The sequence below is a fragment of the Rhinolophus sinicus genome, linkage group LG17 (genome assembly GCF_036562045.2).
Source record: "Rhinolophus sinicus isolate RSC01 linkage group LG17, ASM3656204v1, whole genome shotgun sequence".
In the NCBI taxonomy this organism is placed as follows: domain Eukaryota; kingdom Metazoa; phylum Chordata; class Mammalia; order Chiroptera; family Rhinolophidae; genus Rhinolophus; species Rhinolophus sinicus.
In genome coordinates this window covers 14,264,508-14,287,564 of record NC_133766.1, presented here as the reverse complement: position 1 = coordinate 14,287,564, position 23,057 = coordinate 14,264,508, and the positions used below count along the sequence as shown (strand labels likewise).

General features: G+C 38.3%; 1 protein-coding gene across 6 annotated transcripts in view; it reads right to left on the bottom strand.

Moving 5' to 3' along the window:
- Nucleotides 1–9,072: 9,072 nt before the first annotated feature.
- HMCN1 (hemicentin 1) overlaps nucleotides 9,073–23,057 on the bottom strand; it is a 667,703-nt gene continuing 653,718 nt past the window's right edge. For 5 of the 6 annotated variants that reach the window (XM_074322404.1, XM_074322402.1, XM_074322401.1 and 2 more), the window contains 4 exons: nucleotides 22,174–22,524; nucleotides 18,239–18,358; nucleotides 12,021–12,147; nucleotides 9,073–10,517 (listed from right to left, as the gene is read on the bottom strand). In XM_074322404.1, coding sequence (XP_074178505.1) covers nucleotides 10,151–10,517; nucleotides 12,021–12,147; nucleotides 18,239–18,358; nucleotides 22,174–22,524 — 965 coding nt within the window. In that variant the 3' untranslated portion in view covers nucleotides 9,073–10,150. The remainder of the gene's footprint in view (nucleotides 10,518–12,020; nucleotides 12,148–18,238; nucleotides 18,359–22,173; nucleotides 22,525–23,057) is intronic. The other variant, XM_019738064.2, reaches the window with a different exon arrangement.

The window sequence follows — 23,057 nt, the reverse complement described above, 5'->3', positions numbered from 1 at the left end:
ACAGATTAAATCCCAGGTTCCTGACAGAACTTGCAAATGAAATTATCTATTTGGCTTCAGAGATCTCTGTACCACTGTGAAGAAGTGGAGAGATGTTGGAAAGCTGAGCATAAGCAATGTTGTTTTGATTTTCAAAACAATAAAGTAGATTCTAAATATGTTAGGCCTTTGAGCAGATAGCTGAAGCCCTTTACATCTACTTCACATTAGGTGGAGTGCCTTAATTTAACTCACAGCAGGGTACAGCTAGATGACCTCAGGTTCAAGATCCTCCTATGAGCCCTGTCTTACTTTCTGAGGGCTTCTGTAACAACATACTAAGAACTGGGTGGCTGAAAACAACAGAATTTCATTCTCTCATCTCTGGAGGCTTGAAGACCAAAATCAAGGTGTCCACAGGGCCACACTCCCTCTGAAACCTGTAGGAGAGAATCTTTCCTGTCTCTTCCTAGCTTCTGGTGGTGGCTGTCAATCCTCGACCATCACTGGCTCGGAGTTGTGTCACACCAGTCTCTGCCTCTGTCATCACGTGGCACCCTCTCTGTGTGTGTTCCTTCATGTGATATTTTCCTCTTTTCATAAGGATACCAATGATTAATTAGAGTCCATCCTAGTGACCTCATGTTAGCTTGATTGCATCTGCAAAGATCTTATTTCCAAATAAGGTCAATTTCACAATAGGAGTTAGTACTTTATCATGTCTTTTGGGGGGACAAAATTGAACCCACAATAAGCCCTCTCTTTTTTTTTTTTCTTTATCCTCTGTAAGGACTGAGTCCCAGAGAGCAGTTTTCAGGCTCTTGGCCTCACATGGACAGGTGCTGACTCGGTTATTAGAAGGCCATCAGCTGTAATTAGTTGGCCATCGGCTGTAACTGGTTAGCCATTAGCCACTAATATAACCTCTGCGGCCACACCGGCAAAGCAGTTGCCAGAGAAGCGGACAGCAGATTACAGATTGTGTGAATCCTGCTTCCGGTATCTCCAACCCCGCCGCCAGCAAAAATATAGCGTTATGAACCCGCTATCCATGGCTCAGTTGGTGTTCCTTTTTGGCCTCACCATATTCTGTGTCCACCCTCCGAGAGCGGGACCAGAGACCCTGCATTACATCCTTTCATCATTTTATTCTGTTTAATATTCTATAGTCTATTCTATATCCTATTCTCTAAACTTTCTCTCATGTTTATTTTCATTAGGATTATTTCCATTATCCATATTCAGGTGACCAAGGTAAACATTGAAATTTGTAAGTGTAACCAGAAATGAAAAGATTAGAAATTGTTCTATTGACAGCCTTCCAGCCTACAGGGGGGACCTTAAACAACTTTGTTTGACCTTACCCATACCATTCATCCTTTCTTGAACTCAATGTCTTCACGTGTAAAATGACCTCTGAATCTCCCAGCTTGAAAAATCATAATATGTGTGAACAAACTGGGGTAGCCAACATTTCTGAAACACAGGCCTTTGATTAGGGGCGGAGATTAGGACAGCCTGAAACAAGCCCTACTGTTTGGCATACTGGGATCTGCAGATAAACTGTAGTACATCCTCATTTCCCCATTGGAGCACATGTATCAACAATCTCTCTCATGTGGTTTCTGGCTCACACTTCAAGGTTTCCTCCGACCTAACGTCTGAAGCAAACTCCAAAGAATGGAGGAATTGTGGAAGTAGCACTGGGAAAGAGCTTACCGGGCAAACAGTCAGAATTCAGTCTGTAGGTCTGGTCATTGTTTCTGTTGCGTATCAAAGGATGCCTATTTTTCATTTCTGCATCATGTTGCAAAGAGGTAATAATAACGAAGTGTTATGCTGTAAAGGAGCAGCCCTACATCAAATGAATGTCCTTCTTTGTTCCAAATGAACCAGATGATAGTTATTTTGCTGTCAAGAGAGCAATGACAAAAGGCCAACCAATGCTGTTACATTTCAGCTGGGTGTGTGTCAATTGAGGACAGATGCGTGTGTCTGTTCTAACCGGAGGCTAAGAAAGCTTAGTTTCATTTGTTCAGAATCCAGATGTAGCAATTGGTACCTGAATGTCAGTTTATAGGAATGAAGATCCTGAGGTGTGAGAAAGATTAAAGTGTCTCTATAATTTACCTTTTGTCTGTGGAGTAATAATACCCTGAAGGCAGGAAGCTAAGTAGATGGATAGAAGCATTACTTCTTGTTCATTCTTATCGGCTTTGAATAAAAGCTAGTTTTGTGCTACCTGAGAAAAAAGTGTTAAGTGTTTTCTCTCTCTCTCTCTCTCTGTCTTTCTATCATCTAATCGTCTCTCCATAATATATAATTTTTAAAGAAATGTGTTTTCTTAGAGTGCAATCAGATAATTTGAGTTGTGGTTCATTTCAAAGTGAAATTAAAAATTGCAAACAAAATCAAACACCACTTTAGCTTGTCAATTTAATACATTTTATTTTTGCTTTAATCTTACTTGACAACAAGTCCTTAGGAATTTTGCCTGCCTGTAGTAATAGCTTTCCAAGTGCTGCCAAGTGCTGCATCTCCTTCAATGATTCTCCCACATTTGTTGGTGCCTTTGATCTCAGACCAGGAATGAGGATTATCATGAAGACAGACACCCCATGTATCAGCCTCAGCGAGGACGCTGTTTGCCTTTTAATGGCCAGATTCAGGATTTGCCAGAGAAACAATGATTGGGTAACCTCAAATTTTTGAGGGAATCCCATTTCTGAAACAGCTAGTCTTGGTTTTTTGGTGCCAGTAAGTCCAGCTCTGGCTTCCTGAACTCCTGGCTAACTGTCTGGAACATTCTCATTTAACAGGGAAGAGACTAAAACTCATTCAACTTCACCACCTAAAATAAGGGCTTTTAGTTATTTTACTCTATGGAAAATAAATGAACTTTAGCAAACTACAAAACAATCCATTCCTAAATTTCCTATTACATTCCTCAGTTTGGGCTGATGACCAACTTCCCAGGGTTGGTCTCATTCAGCCTAGCCCTTCTGGGTCTCTTAAAACAAATTCTGTTTCACATGACTCTGGAAATAAAGTCAAAAGTCCTTAGAAGGATTTATAGGGCCCGTCATATTTTGGCATCTGCTTACGGTAGTTCTGCAGCCTTTCAGCCACACTGACCTACTCATTCACCTCTGAGCCTCTGTGGCCTTTATCCGTTGACTTTTTCCGTGCCACCTGGGTAACTCTTGGCCATCCATTGCACAGTGGGGTGCAGAGTGTGAGAGCCAATAATAACCTGGTTTTACATGCTTTCTGTGCCACTTACTCCCCATGTTAAGTGTGGGCAGGTTACCTCATTTTTTATGCTTCTGTTTCTTCACTATAAGCTAGAGATAAATTACAGTAGCTACCTCAAGGGATTGTTAAAGTCTTCATTAACTAATTTAGGTAATACATGTGAAACACTTAGAATAGTGCGTGACTTAATTGTGAACTAATTTTATTGTGATTCAGATTTGAGCTTAGCTGTTACATTCCTTGGGGACTCCCTCGTGCTGGTTTACTGTCTCTACAGGTACCTTAATTGTACCCTGTGCTTAGCCTGCCCTTGTTAGATCACTTATCACGTGATGTTGTCAGAAGGGAAAGAAGTCTATGAGATGAGCTGGAGCAGTCCTGTTTGTCCGTGTTTAATACTGTTACCGCGGAGTAATGATCCGCCATCTCTTTTTCACTCTCTCCTGTAGTGAATAGTCAAGTCATTTAAAGAATGCCCCTTAAATGTCCCTTAAAACCACCAACCCTCAAAAATACCACATAAGTTTAGTTTTCAAAGGAGAACAAGATGAAAGCCATGTCTGTAAAACATCCTGGTCTTTCCCTACTGGTAGACAGAATGTTCTTTTCATCTTTCTTAAATTCATTGGGGTGACATTAGTTAGCAAAATTATGAAGGTCTGAAGTGCAACTTCTTTTCACGTGCTAGTTCACTACAGTAGGTCCTGAAAACTATTCATTTCTTTGGCACGTGACTTTTTTTTATTTTTTACCGTTTCTCTACACTAAAAGGATAGGATGTCTCTCAGGTTTTTTATGATGAAATTCTACTTCTGTCACAGATCTGTTTCTAGTTCTGCCTCACTCTTGGTGACAAATATTCATATGTATGTAACGCACCAACAGGCACATATATCTCATCACACATTTTTTACTACTGCTTCTAATAACACTATTATCCATATCCTGGAAATGCCATAGGAGACACACACAATCTTTCCCTGTTCGTTGCTGTGATCGTTTGGCACTGGTAAATGACTGTTTTTTAAGGCCCTGAACTTACCAGGAGTCAAGAGTATGAGAAGTTTGTGTCTGAACACACAAGAGAAACCCAGGAGAAAGATGGAGCATTCAGACACTCCTCTGAATGCTTTCAGTTACTGGGGAGTGAAGTTTTGTGTAGACCATACATCTGGGAAGATTGAATTTTTCCAGATGTTTCTATGTATTGCTCCAACTTCTTTAATCTCATTTTGTTTCATTGACATCAAAACAGCTGATTCATTTAGTAACCACTCTTCTCCTCCTCTCACTAAATTTTTCATTCGGTCTTAGTCTGTACGCCCAAGCTTCTGCCTGTGCTCCACTTAACTGATAACTTTTTGAACAGTTATGACGCTGCAATCCACACATAAGTGAACACAAAGCATTAAATGAATATAGCATAACACGGAAGAAAACTGGCAGTTTTTATCCCATTAACCAGAACTTCAAGGATGTTTGATTTTGGAGACAAAGCTGGAATCATAAAGAGCTTTTGAGCAACTTTCAAGTGTCTTTAGGTTAATACTCACATAGGTTGTTTTTATTTTTCCTTCCACCTAAAGCCAGGCAAATCAATAAAACTCTCCCCACTGACCACTACTCTGTTAGGCATTTGCAAACCACCCATACACTTATCAAACATTCATTTACTCCTATTACATGCCAGACACTGGGCGATGATACATTATTAATAAATGCATTGGTAGGGACTTCGAAGAATCATGTAAACAGATCACTACCATATACTATTTTTATGGACTGAACTGTGTAACCCCATAATTCGTTTATTGAAGCCCTAGAGTCCAATACTTCACAGTGTGACTGTATTTGGACGTAGGGCCCTTAAAATGGCAATTAAGTTAAAATGAGGCCATTAGAGCAGGCTTCAATCCCATCTAACTGCTGTGCTTGTAAGAAGAGGAATTTTGGACACAGAAAGAGACATCAGGGGCATGTGTGCACAGAAGAATGATCATGAGAAGAAGTCAGGTTGTTAATTTTTTTTACATTTAAAAATGTGTACTTTAATGAGTATAATGTATATAAGCAATGAAGTAAGCTTGTGGAGAAGCTGACCAAGATACATAAGAGATATAAGTATCTTGTTAATGATGGCCATTCTAACTGGTGTGAGGTGATTATCTTATTGTGGTTTTTATTTGCATTTCTCTGATGATTAGTGATGTTGAGCATCTTTTCATACGTCTATCGGCTTCCTGTATGTCCTCTGGAGGAATGTCTATTCAGGTCTTCTGCCCATTTTTTAATTGCATTGTTTGTTTTTTGTTGTTGGGTTGTATGAGTTCCTTATATATTTTAAATATTAGCCCCTTATCAGAGGCGTTGACTCTGGGTGGTGAACACGCAATGTGATATATAGATGATGTATTACAGAACTGTACACATGAAACCTATATAACTTTACTAAACATTGTCCCCTTCCCCAAGAAACTTTAATTTTAAAAAAAGAGATCTCCATCTAAATTTTCAATATTTAATTTTTTACAGAATATTTATTAAAGTTGTTTAATGTACAATTTCTCCTTTGTCATTTGGGAAGTTCTTCATTGTAAAGACAATTCTTTTGTCTGATGATAAGCAACAGCCATATTGTCAGGATAACTCTGGCCCTCCACATTGGTGTTCAGCAGTGGCACATTTTTTTAATGGGACGAGCAGAAGGGTTGAAAGCTTGGGCTTCTATCTGGTATGTTCTCCCTCATTCTTGGAGCTTCCTCCATTGTGATTTACAATCTCTCTCGAATTCTAATAGTCCATCTCCCATGCAACTGTGGGAGGCTCACCTTCCCTGGAAAGGCCCAGGAAAAAGAAGTCACAAATACTCCGTAGTCTGATTTTGGTGAGGTCCATAGTCCTACTCCTAGTGTAAGCACAAGGTGTCTGAACTCAAGAGGGGCCTGCGTTGTTGTCTTAACTTTTTATGTCTCTCTATGTAAGCTGATGGTGACTGGGTGGCCCATAGTGGGTTGAGGATCTTGGTCACTGGTTTATGTCATCTCTACCTCAGTAGCAAGTATGACTGCAAGTTCCAAGAAAGACTGAGATCAACCCTAGCAGAAGATAATTCTGCTACTGGGTGCAGGCTGACGTGAACGGTGGGAAAACCAACCTACGAAGCTACTGCAGCTAAGATGGCCAGCTTGAGGGTTGAAGTGGTAGAAATGGCAGGGAGGAGCTTATCCCCAAACCACTGTGAAGAACTTCCAAACTTACAGGCTGTCCCTCTGAGAATACAGAATTTGAAACAGAATCTTGGCAGAGGATGGTGACTGGGAAACTTAAGTCATGGTGACCAGTTATATGTCCTACTGCTCCTCTGCTTTGGCAGTGAACTTTCTGACTCAGTGGAGAGGTGATTACACACAGAAAACTTGGCCTTAGCTTGTCCCCTCCAAGGACCCCTGGAACGTTGCAGTTAATCAGCAAACTGGTCAGCAAGGGTCACTTGACATTTTGAAAATGTGTTTCAGATACCTGGGCAAGTTTGTTGATACATTCTTTCAGTGTCCCTACAGAGTTGGAACAAGCCGTGGCCAACGGGACATGTCAGGCACTGCCTCCACACATGGAACCGTTTTATTTGGGAGCCCAGGCCAGAGCACGAGTGGTCTCTATCCTGCTGTCTGACTGGGAGGTGGAGGAAACTGGAAACATCGGGACATTAGCTTGTGTGGATTACAAGCTTGAAAATTCGGCATCCTGAGAGCCTGAAAACCAGTAGAATGAGAACAAAGTGGCTCCGTGCAAAAGGGCAGCCTCCTCACACCAGAAAATCATGTGGCAGCTAAAGACTTTCTCTTTGTCCCATTGTTCCCTGCAGAATGCCTGGAGAGAAAGCAAGCAATCGTCCCATTGGGTTAAAGTGTCTTATTATCATTAGGAACATTCTTAGGAGGCTAGAACACAGGGGTTCTCTGTGGGCTTGAGTCACACACACACACACACACACACACACACACACACACACACACACACATCCATCCATTTATGGGTATGGACATAAGTCTTAAAGAGAAAAACAAGTCTCAGAGGGAGAGGAAGGTAACAGAACAAGGCCTTATTTACCAACTGTCCTTGCGAAGAGTGAGTAGGGAGCATCTGTTGGTTGAATGAATGTAAAACCATGGGAAGTTTTTTTCTTTTTGAAAGGCAGCTGGTAGAGACGGTTTTTCCTCTTTCACATGTCTTCTTACTAAGATCCATCCTCCCTGTCTCCCGTCTACACCAATGCTGGCTCCTTATCCCCAACCCACCAAAGCAACAGAAACACAGGAAACACATGTATACATATTGCTTATGGCTGCTTTTGTGCTAAAACGGCATAGTTAAGGAGTGGCAAGAGAAACCATATGGCCTATAAAGCTAAACTATTTACTCTTTGCCTTTACAGAAAAAGTTTTCTGACCACCAGTGTAGATCATACTTCTTATAAGATCAGATTTTAATTAATTATATTGTTGGCAGACTTCATATGACATGTAAGGGATTGTATATATTTGAATCTAATATTACCTATTAGATTTCTCATTTCCCCCTTGGTTTCTTCCTTCCTTTGGAGATCTTCTCTTTTTCTGCTAGGCATCCCACCTGGGGTTTTTGTGGAATTTGCAGGATCAGAGGCCTGTAATGGCAACATGTGAGATGGGGGCTTGCTCCTTACAGCTCTGCTAGGTGCTGTAAAGGGCTTCCACACCTTGTTCTGTCATCCTAAGGGAACATTCAGGCTTGATAATGAATATCATTGTCTTATTGGCTCAACTACTAGGTTATGATGAGGCACTTCAAGGACATTTTGTCAAAAGTACTTGAGTAAAGCCAACATGCTGGCTAGATCTTCTGGCTTCACACAAGAATTTCCAAATCAAATATTGTGGTAACCAGAAGTCCATTTCCTACAAACGACTGAGAAGGAGAGCATGGCTGGTCCCTCTGTGCTTGCAGAACACTGGACAGAGAATATGAGGCAGAGTAATGCGGTTTAATTTAGAAAGTTCAATCATCAGGGTAATGTGTTGAAACTGTTTACTAAAGTAGGCTGCAGCGTGTCCCTTCCAAGGACTGAGGAGTCACGCAGATGTCTTGACTATATTTAACCAGCATTTCTCTAAGTGTTCAGTGAGATATTACAATATAGTGGGGGGAAAAAGGCTTGTGATGAAATATTTTGGAAAATGTTTACTTGAATGAACTAAATCTCTTTATTATGTACTTCGAAGATCTTTTAAGTGTCAGTATTTCATAGTAAATATTTAATACTAGGAGAACACATTACACAGTGTTGTCCAAACTTGTTTGACTATGGAACCCATGATCTACAGAATATTCTTTGGCAAACACTGATTTAGGCAATCACCTGCATGTCTGCCAGGCTGTAGACTAGATGACTTTTCCAAGTTTCTTTGAATAATGTGACTCTAGGTAAAAATCATTCACTATAGGCCACAATTAGGCCTTCACAAGTGTATTACCTATCACAGGTAGGAGATGAGCTATAAAGAAACAGTTTAAGTAGGTGAGAAAAATGTCATGCAACACAGATGTCATTTGACTAGGAGGCATAACATTCTGCCACTAATTAGCTGTGTTGACTTAAGGAAGTTACATAAGTTATCTGAGTCTCAGGATCCTGACCTATAAAATGTGAATAACAATACAGTACTAACCTATCTCAAGAGCTGTTGTGATGATTGCATCATGATATGTGTGACATATGCACATACGTATGGTGTGACTATAAACTCTAATACCTGTTATGGCTGTAAGGAAGCAAATTTTAGGTTTTCAAAAACATTAGGAAAAAGGATGTGAAAATTTTATTTAGGCTGGTTTTCTTGTAACATTGTTTTTCTTATAAAATAATTTTATAAAAGAGTCCATCAAGATATTACATAGAAAATACACACTAAGGTAATATATATACACTTCATAAAAATAGAATACATCTTGGCAATTGCTTCCAGAGTCTGTTACCACCATGTACAGTGTATTGACGTTTAACATTTATGCTAATTTGAACATATGAGACTTTTAAAGTAAAACAGAAAATTGTCCCATTGATATTTTAAAAAATTGTTTCTAATTGACAGGAAAGTAAAAAGAATTCTGGAATGTAAAAGTTAAGGAGCTAACTGAATGTAAGGTTATATCAAGATGGTAGAGTAAAGATCCATGCCATCAACAATTATCTAAGGACAAAGTAATATTTGTTTCTATTATAAGTGGTTCAACTGATTTTACAAAACCACTAAAATAATATCCTTACTTTGGTTGTTCAATCAAGGTAAGCACCATTTGGGATCAAACTAACCTCCTAGAAGTTGTACTATATTTCTAAAATGAGTGGTATTTCTTTTTTAAGTGAAAATAGGTATATAAGTCCTATTGTGAAATAGCAATACTTTAAAAAAAAGCATCTTCATAAGTTATTTAATAAGCTTTGATCAAAGCACATAGTAACCAGTTTTATTATTTTGAAAATCACCAAATGCTCAAAAATCTCCTTGGCTTTGAATTATTATAGTTATTTTTGCTTTTCTTTTTTTTTTTAGGAAAATTATCTTAGTTACTATACTGCCATAAAACATCGCTCATGTGTCCTGTTAGATGTTCAGAATAATCTTTGGAAAGTAACTGCTCCAGTGTAATAAATAAAGAAAAGAAGAAGGAACTTTTCTAGACCTTACCAAAAGATGGAATCATGGTGGGATCGTGAAAATACCTTAGCGGTATCGAGGAAGGCACACACAACAGAGCATAGCACCATTTTCAAGTTGCCAAGATTGCAACTGTTCAGGAGATGGTAATCTGGAAGGGGCCTTGATTCCTGTGGTTAATGCAGTTTAAATATGTGGATTAGGCTTTGGAGAGCTTCTTAGTATGGATAGGCAGACACAGCTATATACACTATAAATGTGGTCTGATATTCAATGGTCCCATTGGCACTGTAGGATAAGGCTCGAACCCTCATGCGGTAGGTCTCTGGTTCTCGGAGCGGTCGCGTTGTGTACACCACGCCTTTCAGGTTTTCATCCCTTAAGGCAAAAGGAACAGTGTGTTCCTCATCGACCATGAGAAAACTTGTCCTGGGATGCATCACTCCATCCTGCGTGTATGCGACCAGCCGGATTAGATCTTGATTGGCGGCTATTCCAAATGGGAGGGAGACAAGTTTGTATTCCAAGGCATATGGGCTCAAGGCACATTCCAAATCATTGGGTGGACAGTTCTTGAGGCAGAACCTGCGGACAACAAACATGAAACGCATATAGTTGTCTGGCTGGGAGGCAGAAGACATGAGGCAGGTGTACATGATCCATGACAACTTTCGGGCATTACAGGCAGGAGACAGTCTGACTGCAAGAGCAGTAAGGCTCACCCCATGTTGTGTCACTAACTCGAACCAGATGCCAAATGGTTATGAGCGTATGCTGGTCTCGAGTCAAATATCTATCTCTCAGCTCCATTAAAGTCAGAAGCTTTTGAACCACGGAAGTAAGTATGGGTACCAAGCGTAGCTTCAAAAAGTCAGTTTTGTAAATAGAAGCATCTGCACTTATCTTGGAAACAAGTATTTCTTAAAGAGGAAATACAGGCTATTTAAAAATTTTAATATCTATCCTAATGCTGTTTGAAAGCTGAAATAGAAATAATGATATTTGATTTAGTTTTTTTTTTGGAAAATAATAAAAGGTCGCTTAGGATTCCTGGAAGAAAAGCCTTTTTTTGTGTTCATCTTCCATATATTTTAGATTAAAAATATTGTATTTTCTTTTTCCGGAGCCCCATTGGCTGTGTTTGAGTCATCATGACTTTTAAATTGTCTGCCAAAAATCACTGGTAATAAAGAGAAACATTTTTTTTAAATGTGTACAAAGGACCATTTTTCTGAAGATACGGATTCTTCAGTCAGATTAGTTTTAGAAGTTTCATAAATCTGTATTTTAAATTTTCTCTTCCTTCTTATTCCGCTCAATCCAGATATGAAGAGCTTTTTAGTGGCTCCTGGGCAGTCTGCACTAGACCATGTTACAGTAACTTGGTAGTCACTGCAAAGAGGAAAATCAAAGTGTGAGCTCCAACTAGCATTCGCTTTCAGAACCACCTTCTTAGTAGCAGATTCTACTCAGGAAGACCATTATCTGTGACACAACCGATAACTTGGTACCTGAACAGAGTACAACGTTTCTGTCAGGGGAGGGACAAATAGTAGAGAAGTTTATTCAGAACTCAGAGAAGACTGTTTCAGACAGCAGGAAACGTATGAACGGGCAGAGGACTGACTCATCCTTGCTCATCCCCCTTCTCTCATGAAGTCACCCGTGAGTCATCACAGTGATGGCCAACGTACTTCTTGGAGGGCTCTAAGTGCCGAGAGACCTTACAACTCTGAGGCAACACAAACGGAAACTAGAACATTTCAGAGAAAGGCGGGCTCTTTCACCCCCTGAAATGCTCACTGCTGAGGCCGAATTCTCCATGATGCCTGGTGGATTACACGCTGGGGAGGCTGCTCCGGGAAACCTGGGCGGCCCAAAGTGATGGTTTAGGCCGCAGTGGGGGCTGTGGGATGAGTTCACGTCTTGCCCATTCATTGAAGAAGGAACACACTGTTACCCCATGTCCCCTGAGGTTAGTGATTTCCTGTGAGTTAAACATGACTATACAGACAGGGTTTGTGGGCCAAGGGCAGAGAGAAAGAAGGATTTTCAAAAGCATGTCTGTGAAGAGAAGGCAAGACATACCCTGAGACGGGATCCCGTTGGTAGTTGGGAGGACAAGGCGTATCAATGCACTGGTAGCTTCCTCTCAGGTTGAAGCACATACGATTCGGCCCACAGCGCACATTCTGCTCCAGACACTCGTCAACATCTAGCAACAGCACAAGGAACACGCAGCGTCAGCAACGCAGGTCACAACAGGCCTTCAGAGCAGGCGTTGCGGGAGCTTGTCCTGGAATGCCCAGGGTCGCCTCCCCATGAATGACCTTGGTAGCTTTCCCTAAGCTTCCTCAACCGGGAAGTGGCCACCCTGAAACCTGATGTGCGATTTATCAGGGTGCTTTGAGCATAAGTTATTTTAAAAAACACGTGAAAGGACACAGAAAAAGAAGCACTGTAAAAGCAGGAGGGAAGCTATTTAGAACTCACCGGTGTTTTTTGCATTTGGAAAATAGAGTCCATTTGAGTTTTATAAAGCAAATAATACTTTTAAGGTCACTAAAAACAAGCTACAAATTTAAAGTACACTTTTGAACCTTTCTGTAAAGAATCTCTTTAAAATGTAGGTGATCCCTCCCTAATATTTTGTTTTGTAAGATCAAACTGTTGAGTGGAAGGCAGGGTAGTGGAAATGAAAGGAGTCAAGTCATAAACTCAGCGGAGACTGTACAGGTCAGTCAGATTGCATGGAGAGACAGAATACAGACAAAAGCAGGTTCAAATGAATAACCCAAGAGCCACGATCCCAAGTTTGAGCAAATCAGAACTGTGTAGAGTCCATCCTATGTTGTTAGGGTGATGGGTGTTCTCCGTAGGGTAATATCTCTCCCTAGGGTAATGGAGAAACGTGTAAATGAAAAGGTCTTTATTTTAAATAAAAACACACTTAAATCACTAAAATGAAGAAACATCTTAATTTTTCAGCTTTCTGAAAATGAGTGTTTTTGAGCCATGATTCTTTACTTGGGGTTCATTTCTGAGCATCAGACGATCCATGAATGAAAATGTTTTTGTGCGTGTGTGTGTGTGTGTGTGTGTGTGTGTGTGTGTATGTGTGAGAGAGAGAGAGAGAATGGATTTTCTGGAAAGAGGGTCCAGAGTTCAACAAAATTTTTAAGGGGTTTTGAGATTCCAAAGTTAAGAACCATATTTTTGAGCAACAATGTCAGACTGTGGTATTTTCATTCCCATGGTGGTGCACGAAAGCTTTCCTGTAGCATTAGAGCAGGAAAATATTTCAGGGAACCAGTTTCCATTCAGGACTTCATTTTTCATAAGTTCTCCTTTGCTAAAACCAATCCGCCTGAGAGCTTCCTGTGGCCCAGGGTTCTCCTTTCTCCTCTCCCCTCTTACATCCTTCTGCTTTACAAAACACAGGTTTCTACTAATCCCTAGTCTCTTTATGATACAGGGGTATAAAATGCTTCAAGGCACATACACATGGTGAGAACATATTGATGGTGACAGGCCTTATTTAATCATGGCTACAAACCAATGGTTTTAGCTCTCTATTTTAAATTAAATTTCAAAAGTGAACTGATTGTCATGGGAACACCTACTAATACTTTTACCTGAATAGAAAAATGACCTGAGACTTTTTCTCACAGTCAATCTGCTTGTTTAACAATGAGTACAGGCTTTTAAATTATATAGGGGTCATCCTCCATTAACTGCGTGAGTTATGTCTGCAGCTCCAAAATTTTGATGAAAATATATTTAAAACATGTGCACATTGAACAACAATGCCAGAATTCACATCCCTTGCAACTACTTAGAGGTCAGTTTTTAAAAGCACGAGTTAAATATAAGGCTTTCAAATTTCTTTTTGGAGTAGGCAAGCAAAAAATTTGAAGACTATTTAGCAAAAGTCTAAGTCAATTGGCTGCATTTAGCAATCCTCCTTTTTCAGTATTCGAATAAACATAGATCCTGATGTATAGGAGGGAACAAATATAATTAATTGACCCAAATAAGTTCTCTGGAGAGGTAGGTCCTAAAGGCAAATGCACCTCTATCTCGGAATTGGTGCCAAGACCAATGGGCATACATAACTATTATGTCATTTCACAGGAAGTGACTTGGTATCTGCATGATGGTACTTCTATTGGAGTTGGGTTAAAGTTGTGAAGTTCTTTTGTGGGCTCTTAAGTAACTTGAAATAATGCTATAAAAAAAGAGAAAGGAGAGAAGAAATTCCTAGAGACAGTAGTCATTCCCCTTTATCCGAGGGGGATATATTCCCACACGCCCAGTGGATGCCTGAAACTGCACATAGTACCGAACCCTGTTATATATTATGTTTTTTCCCCACACATACATACCTATAATAAAGTGTAATTTATAAATTGGTACAATAAGAAACTAACAATAACAATAATAAAATAGAATAATTATAACAGCATACGGGAATAAAATTTATGTGCATGTGGTCTCTCACTCTGATAACCCATCTGATAACTGAGATGGCTGCTAAGTGACTCAGGAGGGGTTAGTAGATACAGTGTAGATATGCTGGACAAAGGGATGATTCCCGTCCTAAGCAGGACGGAGTGGGAGGGCTCGAGATTTCATCAGGTTACTCAGAATCGTGCTCAATTGAAAACTTGAGAATTGTTTATTTCTGGAATTTTCTATTTAATATGTTCAGATTGGGGTTGATCTGGGTAACTGAAACCTTGAAAAGCGAAACCGTGGATGAGGGGGAACTGCATACTAATCATGGACAATACATGTTACATTTTATTTCCGAATTATTGACTACTTGCATTTCTGTCTTAAAAATGAGCATTTTAGATTGGTTCCAAATATATCCTGTTTTCTACGGAAATTACAAAAAATGTAATTATTTACTTTAAACTTAATAGTCTGCACAAAGTAAAAAGATATTGGGCCAGACTGATACGGAGTAAGTACTTACTTGACTTTTTAGTTACTTAAACGTGCTGACAATGTGCTCTCTATTACTAATTTTATACTAGGACTAGTTTCCCTACAGGAATGAAACACAGTATGAAACAAATTTTTATTTCACTTAAGTCTTGCCTATTATCTCTGTGAACCAATTTCTAATTATGATTTTATCTGTCAGAAGTGCTTCATCTCCTTGACAAAATAAGACGGCCTCAAAAGGTAAAGAAAAGACCTCTAGGGAACTGTGAAAGAAATTCAATTAGCCTTATCTTCTTTTTTCTCATAAAAGAATAAAAACAAAAAACAAAACACATTCCCTTCACACCCATCCTCCAAATTTCATTTTAGCTGTTAATTTTTATAATGAACTCATGGAGAAACATGGAGGCCAATGACCAGCAAGGGCTCATGAAAATGGAGGCATGGAGACCACAATATGGACGTACGTCTGTGTGCATAAGAACAGCTACTTTATCACATATTTTCACTGGCTAAATATGGATCTATACACAAATATCAGAATCTAATATACAAAGTATTTGTCCTTAGCCCATAATAATGTGCACTTCCCATAGACAAGCTTTTTTAAGTATTTGAGCTTCTGGGTAAGTGGCCCTTCTTTGTCTTCCATCTATTACTCCCTCCTCAGGTATCATATAGGCATTCACTCTACTCTCTGTGCTCATTCTTTCTATTCATGGGCCTTAAAAGAAGCAGCCAGGAAGGATGCAGAAATCGTGCAGTCTTCTGTTAACTGACAATGTGGTGATGTCTGTTTTTTATGCACTATTACAAGAAAATTATTGTAATAGAAATTATAGTCATTTTATAACATAAGCATTATTGCTACAAGAAAAAAACCAAGGTAAGCTGAAAAACTTTCATACTAATAGCTTAATAGCATTAGAACATATGAATGCATTTAACCAAGGGCTTCTGGATATATTACAAAATAATTTAGGATAAACATGCTTGAAATATTCATCTTACAGAAAGTATAGAGTAATTCTGATTCTTGATAAATATGGATTACGTTAAAAAACTTGGATAGATTAGGACACTCATTTCAAATGCAAGGCCAACATAATGTTTAAAAATGTTTAGAATTAGAATTGTGGTACTTAAAGATTTTTCAGTTTCTCCTATTTCTTGTGCAAATCACGATTGGTCATGTTTGCTGTTTTTCATTTTGCCATCTGGTGACTTCTACTTTTGATTAGAATCTCTGTCCTTGATCAATGTCAAATTCACTTTAACTTCCTTTTTATTACGGATATTTCTATCACTAATGTATAAAACTTCGAAAATGCATATGTGAATGAAAAGTAGTCTTTTGTTCCTCATAAATGCCTCAAACACTTTCGAAAGCTATAAAATGACGCCAAGTTACTCTTCAGAGTAAAGACCTCTTTAAAGGGCATAATTGTTTTCTTTCATGTCCTTTTTAAAACCACAAAAATATGCAACCTATTTAAATTGCAACCATTTCAAATGACACCTGCTTCTGATTTGTCTGCATTATTTTCCACACTCTGAAGCACAACTGAAGTTGAAAAATGTTTAAACTGAATAAGTGACAAGGGCAATTAAAATACAAACTGGAATAATTTAGAAAAGAGGAAAAGGAGAATATGACGTGATATAATCCTTAAAAATTTGGCTAAGGGGTTTGCAGTCCAGTTGGTTATTCAAAATGCTTCAGTATCTAGCCTGCTTCCTTCCATGGTGTGTGGTATAGCTCTAGGGAGTGTAATGTTAGTGTTGGGCATTGCCACCTCTTCAGAAGGATTTTTGGGTTGAAAAGCTGGGTAAAATTATAAAACAGGGACTGTATAAATGCTCTCACCTCACTCTGCAGCCATAGCACAACAATCCTGGTGCTCACAGCATCATAGGAGAGACAAAAGACTACTCTAGACGTTACGAGATCTGAGATCAAATCCTGCTTTTGCTTGACTGTTTTAGGACACTGAGCCTCACATAATCACTCCGAGAATCAGTTTTGGTATCTGTAGGATGGGCATAAATTACTGCTCTTGACAAATCTGTATGGCTGATTAAAATGAGATAATTGTTGACTTGGAAAAACACGACTATCATACAAATATGTTTTTCCAGTTCTTCAAATCTCAGTGAAAGGTTCTTTTACTTTCTTAATAAATACTTGGTGACTGATGGCTGGGAGCAAAGGTTATTATTGTGTTTACTTTTCTTCCCCAGCCCACATGATCCAGTGGGGACTCAGGGAGCGTACATGAGTGAATGGGCGGGGTAGGGGTGGAAAGCTCAGGGTACCTCAGGGGACACCATTGTCCATCCTGGTTTTGTCTCCAGGACACATTTTCCATGAGCTGCATCCTGGCACATCTTTTCTGACTCTCACAGAGAAGGAATGTTCAATCTAAATTTGATTGCTCCTGATAAAGTACTATTTGGGAGATTTTATTTGCTGTACTTTAGAAAAGGATATAGCTTGTACATGAGAGAAATTAATAGAATTCAGAGGCTTAAGACCTACATTATGGTCCTAGATTTTCTCCACAAAATTGAGAAGGTGTCTAAGAAGATTTTCAAGATTTATATAAGTTCTTTTTTCTTTTTAATCTCAGTGTACATTGCAATACACCTTATCAAATGCTCCGTTCATATTTTTGTGTAAAACGATACTACTGACATTGATATTTTTTCTTTCTACTACCACTGTACATTGTCCAAAACTCTGTATAGCACCTATAACCTTGTATGTTTATTATGTTCTTATTTTCATGCCTGTCTCCACTAGAATCTAAGATTTCAAAGGGAAGAAACTGCATATCATTTATTGGTTTAAACCTTTTGCATTCTGCAATGCTAGAACATGATTGTTTCATGTTATTCATAGACTCAAACAATGAATGGATTATTTAACTGATTTACCCACCGATCTCCAAGCCAAAATATAAAATAATGCCTAACACGGAAGTAGGTTTACTGGGCACTCTTTCCATTTCCCCTTCCATCTTAGATGAAATGTGGGGGGAAAAATGTTTGAAGAGGTCGATCCTCATTATGTTTTAAAAATATATAAGATAAACTGGTTCAGGCATTCTTAGTCTTCCTAGTAAGACCATACCAAAAATGTTTTCAACTATTTTTTTTTCTTAATTGCTTTCTCATTGCTTCTCCTATGGCAAAAGCAATGTTTAAAGATAAGTCAAACCACCAGGAATGAGAAAGAAGAGGAGGCAACTAGGAGAATAATTATTCAGAAAAAGAAAACATTTAATTCCTCACACTTTCCTATGTTGGTTTTAAGGCAAACTGCAGCAATAATCATCCCAACATCATCTCACCTTGACATGTCTTTCCATTGAGCATGAGCTGATAGCCAGGTGGACAGACACATTGATAGCTTCCAAAGGTATTTTTACACTCATGTTGGCAGGCGTCTCTATTTTCACATTCATCGATATCTGTGTGGAGAGAAAGCGGAGTGTGTAAGCATGCAAACGAAAGGCACAAACTGTGACAGAATCAACTATTAGGTAGATGCAAAAGTAACTGCGGTTTAAACGGTTAAAAATAATTGCAAAAACCGCAATTACTTTTGCACCAAACTATATAAACATGCTGTTGATACACAATAGACAAACTTTTTCGTGATCTAACACTCGTGTTTAAAAATGCTCAAAGCTGGTTTACATCAGAGTCTGTTTTTAATGGAGTCTAATATAAACTGTGCTGCTTTATAAAATATGAACATCTCTTCTGTGTATAAACACTTATAAGCTGAAACCCCCAAATGGCCAATTTTTATATTAGTTAAGAAAGTAAGACTGGAATGACAGACAAAAAGATTTGTCCAAGATCCTAGACCACCAAAGTACTAAACTCTTGACAGACTAGTAGGATTTACCTAAAAGATAAAGTTTCTATTGAGATTAATTGGAAAAAGGAATGCTAGTTTTTATTTTATTTAAACTTTAGCTGCCTCTCTCCCTCTCCCCCTGCACCTGCCCCCAACACCCATGCAGTTTCCCATACATAGATATGATCAAGTGGCAGTGTTTTTATTTTCTAAATAGGAATAGTCATCAAAATTCATATAACTGTAAAGTACTAATGGCAACTATATATATGTGTATATATATGTATATATGTATATGTGTGTGTGTATATATGTGTGTGTATATATATGTATACACACACACACACACACACACACACACACACACACACACACATAGTTGCTGTGTTACCTTGAGCAGGCCACTTAACTTCTCAGGATCTCAGTTGATCTTTCTGCCAAGAGGAGTCATCAATACAATCTCCTTACTTTACAGATTTTTGGAAGGTTCATGTACAGTAATGTATGTGAAAGCATTTTCTAAACTATAAAAAGATATCTACCTGTTATAATTAAACAAAGCCAAGAAAATAGCAATACAAAGGAGAGTGAGAATAGGTGATAATTAACAATTAATTCTTATTTGCTTTCAGGATAAGAGATGTGATTTGGGAGGCCTCAGATTTCTTGCCCCAACTGTATTTTGCTTTGACTAACATTAAAATTTGCTCACAGTCCCTGAGCACCCACCAACCAATGGAAGAATGAAGATGAGAACATGACCTGCAATGGGAATAGGAATCTATCAGGTGGAAGTACAGAGAAGAGAAGGTGAAAACTGGGAGATGTCTCCGAGAAAAAGGATCTGTTCATCTTGCATATGCTCAGACTAGAATTGCAATGATTCAAAATCTATTAATAATAAACACTCATCAAATCTTTCTCAATGGTTTTGCCCAATTTTAGTTAACCAAAGCATTCATTCCAGAACTTATGTGAGTTATTTTTGCTTTTTCCCTTTATAATCTGCTTTAACCTAGAATAACAATGCGAGTGATGTTGAACTTTAAGTAGTCCACATCACACTTCCAGGATATGAATTTTAAAGTGGCCCCAGAGTGATTTCTGCATTCAGAAGCACTGCAATCTTCATTTTTCCTGTGAAGCTTTGGACTCAATTCCTTAAAAAGCTAATTTTTACCCAAGTCTAATAAGATTCCCTAGTGTTAATCTGAATCTTTTGTAAGTTGTCTATCCCATATGATTAATTAGAGGCATTTGGTGTTCATTGCAAGTTTCTCATCACATAATTGCAAAGCTGTCTGCAGCCTTGGCATAAATTTCTCTATTAGTACCAACACTATAAAATACTCACCATATTTAAAGAAATACTTCTAAAGGTTCAAACATTTAACTACCCCCAACTAAAACTTAACTATCTAGTAATTGATTAGTTATGGAAGTTTAATTTAGATTCTCCAAGATTGGTCCTCACTCTGAAACAGTAGCTGCCTCAAACAGAAGATAGGCTGAGGAAGATAATTCCTATAAACATAGTATTAGTGTAATATAAACACAAAGACATAGAAAACATTTATAACACACCACCATGATGAAACTACAGGGCACAGATAGTGATAAAGAGAGAATTGGGTTATTAACCAGGAACACTTTCTTAAAATGACTTGGGCCTTCAGATGATTGAGAAAAAGTCAGCTAGATGATATATGGTGTGTGTGGGAAGACAGCGTCATTCATTTATCATCATAGACACAAGATTTGGGGGCAGGAGAACACAGGTAGAAAAGAAGAACTTGTCTAAAATGAAGGGAAAGAGTGGGATGATCATAGGATATGAAAACACTTCAGTGGGAATAACTATTTGGAAGAAACTTTGAAAGACAAAATGTCAGATGTTAATTCTGTCAATAAAAGAACAGTGAAAAAACTTTTAACTAACAGAATCAGGTCAAAATGTGGGCATAAAAGAATTACCAATAGAATGGTTTGGAGCAGGTTGAGAGCTGTGTTTGCTATACAAGCAAGAACATAGAATCCACTTAGCAATTAGGCAGTGTTTGACCATACGAGACAAAACGTAGAGAGTTGTTAATGAATACATTAAGGTTTGAAGTTTAAGGAGTAAAACAAACTAGTTCTGTCCACAGTTCTAGGAAGCTGATCACAGGAAGAAGACTCCATGTCTATCATATTAAGTTTCATATACATCAGGACATCTAGATAGGAAAGTTCTGGGAAAATATGGACCTAAAGAAAAAAGGTTAACATTTAAGTGCCCAGAGGATTTGAGAGTCGAACTGAGTAGAGATGGAATGAGAAGGTGGTCTACTCCAAGGGTGACTAAGGAAGCATGTCTCAGAAAATAATGATGCAGGAACAGGCTTCAAACAAGTAACAAAAGAAATGACAAAAACTGACGTCGGCAGGAGAAGACGTTTTTAAAATGTTTAAAAGAAATGTTTAACAGAAAGCATATTGAGGGGAAAGTAAGGAAAGTATAAAACACTTAAGGAAAACACAAGAAAATGAGATTGGTATAAGGGTCTCTTAAATTTAACCATAATTTCTTTCTTCCCTCCCTTCTTGCCTCCCTCTTCCCTTTCATTCTTGCTTTCTTTTTCCATCTAACAAAGAAGGGGCTAATTTCCATTTGCTAATTCCTCTTGGTGCATAGCTCAATGACATGCAAACTATGAATACTCACAGAAAACTGAATTAAATGAATGACAGATGTTAATGTTTGCAACTTAGCAGGAAACAAGGTCTCAATTCTTGAGTTGGAAATTACACTTCAATTTTGCAAACAAATTGAATTACAGACTTGTGAGATTAGATAAAGATATTGAAAGCACATATTTTAGAATGATGGAAGCAACTTAATTTTGTCCTGGCTCACAAGATCTTTTCAGTGACATACATACACACAAAATAATCGAACTGAAAAATTCCATGGGGGGTGTAGGACAATAGTCAACACAGAACAAGCAGTCGACTGAGTAGCTGAAAGTTTTGCTTTTAACCCACTGCTTTGGTATCAAGCAGATATAGCCATAATTATGGCATTATATTATGTACAACATGCATATTCTTTTAAAAAAAAACAGAGTCTTGATGCTACAGAAATTTATTTCTATGTAGCGTTAAATTTCAGAACACTTTCAGGGTGATCAAAAACCATGAATATAAAACAATAACTTATTAGAATTCACACATGTAAATACCATTTACAGTATTCATTTATTTGAATCAAATTTGTAATCGTTTTACGTGCTAGCGTAAATGTCATCAAACTTTGAGTCATCCCAGACTTGAGAACAGATGTAGTTCACTGCACCCAAACTATTATGGGTGCTGTACATATGTTCAGACCGGCCCATAGGTGAGCCCACAGAAAGGAAATGGAATATGGCTGACATTTACCTACACATGTGTCATGGCTTGCCTCAGAGCCTTGAGGGCAAGTTTTCCTAATAGTCCTTCTAGTCCTGGAGAGAGATGTTCTGCTGTTTCTATACTCTGAGTAGGAGCTGTAGAGATGTGAGTACTGTCTGTAATGCTGTTGAGGTTGATAGTTGTTTCTCACGGGGGAGAACCGCGCAAGGTTATAGCTATTGTATTGAGTGCCATAATGTGGCAGCCTCTCCAATCCAGCGCAAGATTTCCCGTCCCCTAATAAATGTTGTCCTGGTGGACAGATACACTTGAAGCTGCCGGGAGTGTTGAAGCACTGATATGCACAAGGCTTAGGGACTTGTTCACACTCATTAATGTCTGCTCGTGTGCCATGATACATAAAAAAGAGAAAAAAAACAAAAACGCATATACATACACACACAAAACACAGGAATAAAGAATCAGTCTGTGAAACAAACTGAAGACATTATGTTACCCTCTAAAGCCAGGAATATAGTAATTTCTCAACTGTTGCAAACTTTTGAGAAAGCCTTAATCATTCAGTTATGAATATACAGGAAGAGTCTGTTACTCTCCCTAAAGATTGTTTCCCACACACAGTAGAAACATTAAGGTTCGTATGAAAAAATGTAGCCTTGAATCCAGAAAAACTAGAGTTCAAAGCTAATGTAGATCTTAATTTTGTTGGTGGAGGGAAGAACACAGACACATTACTAGTTTGCATTTAATTATAATATTGATCACTAGTGACTCTAATCTTTCATACATTTATAAGTTTCAGATGCAAGAATATAGGTACAACTACAAACATTTTTATGTTGTCTCTTTTAAATCAATAATTATTAAATAATGATCAAACCAATTACATTTTTTACAAAAAAACTGAAAGG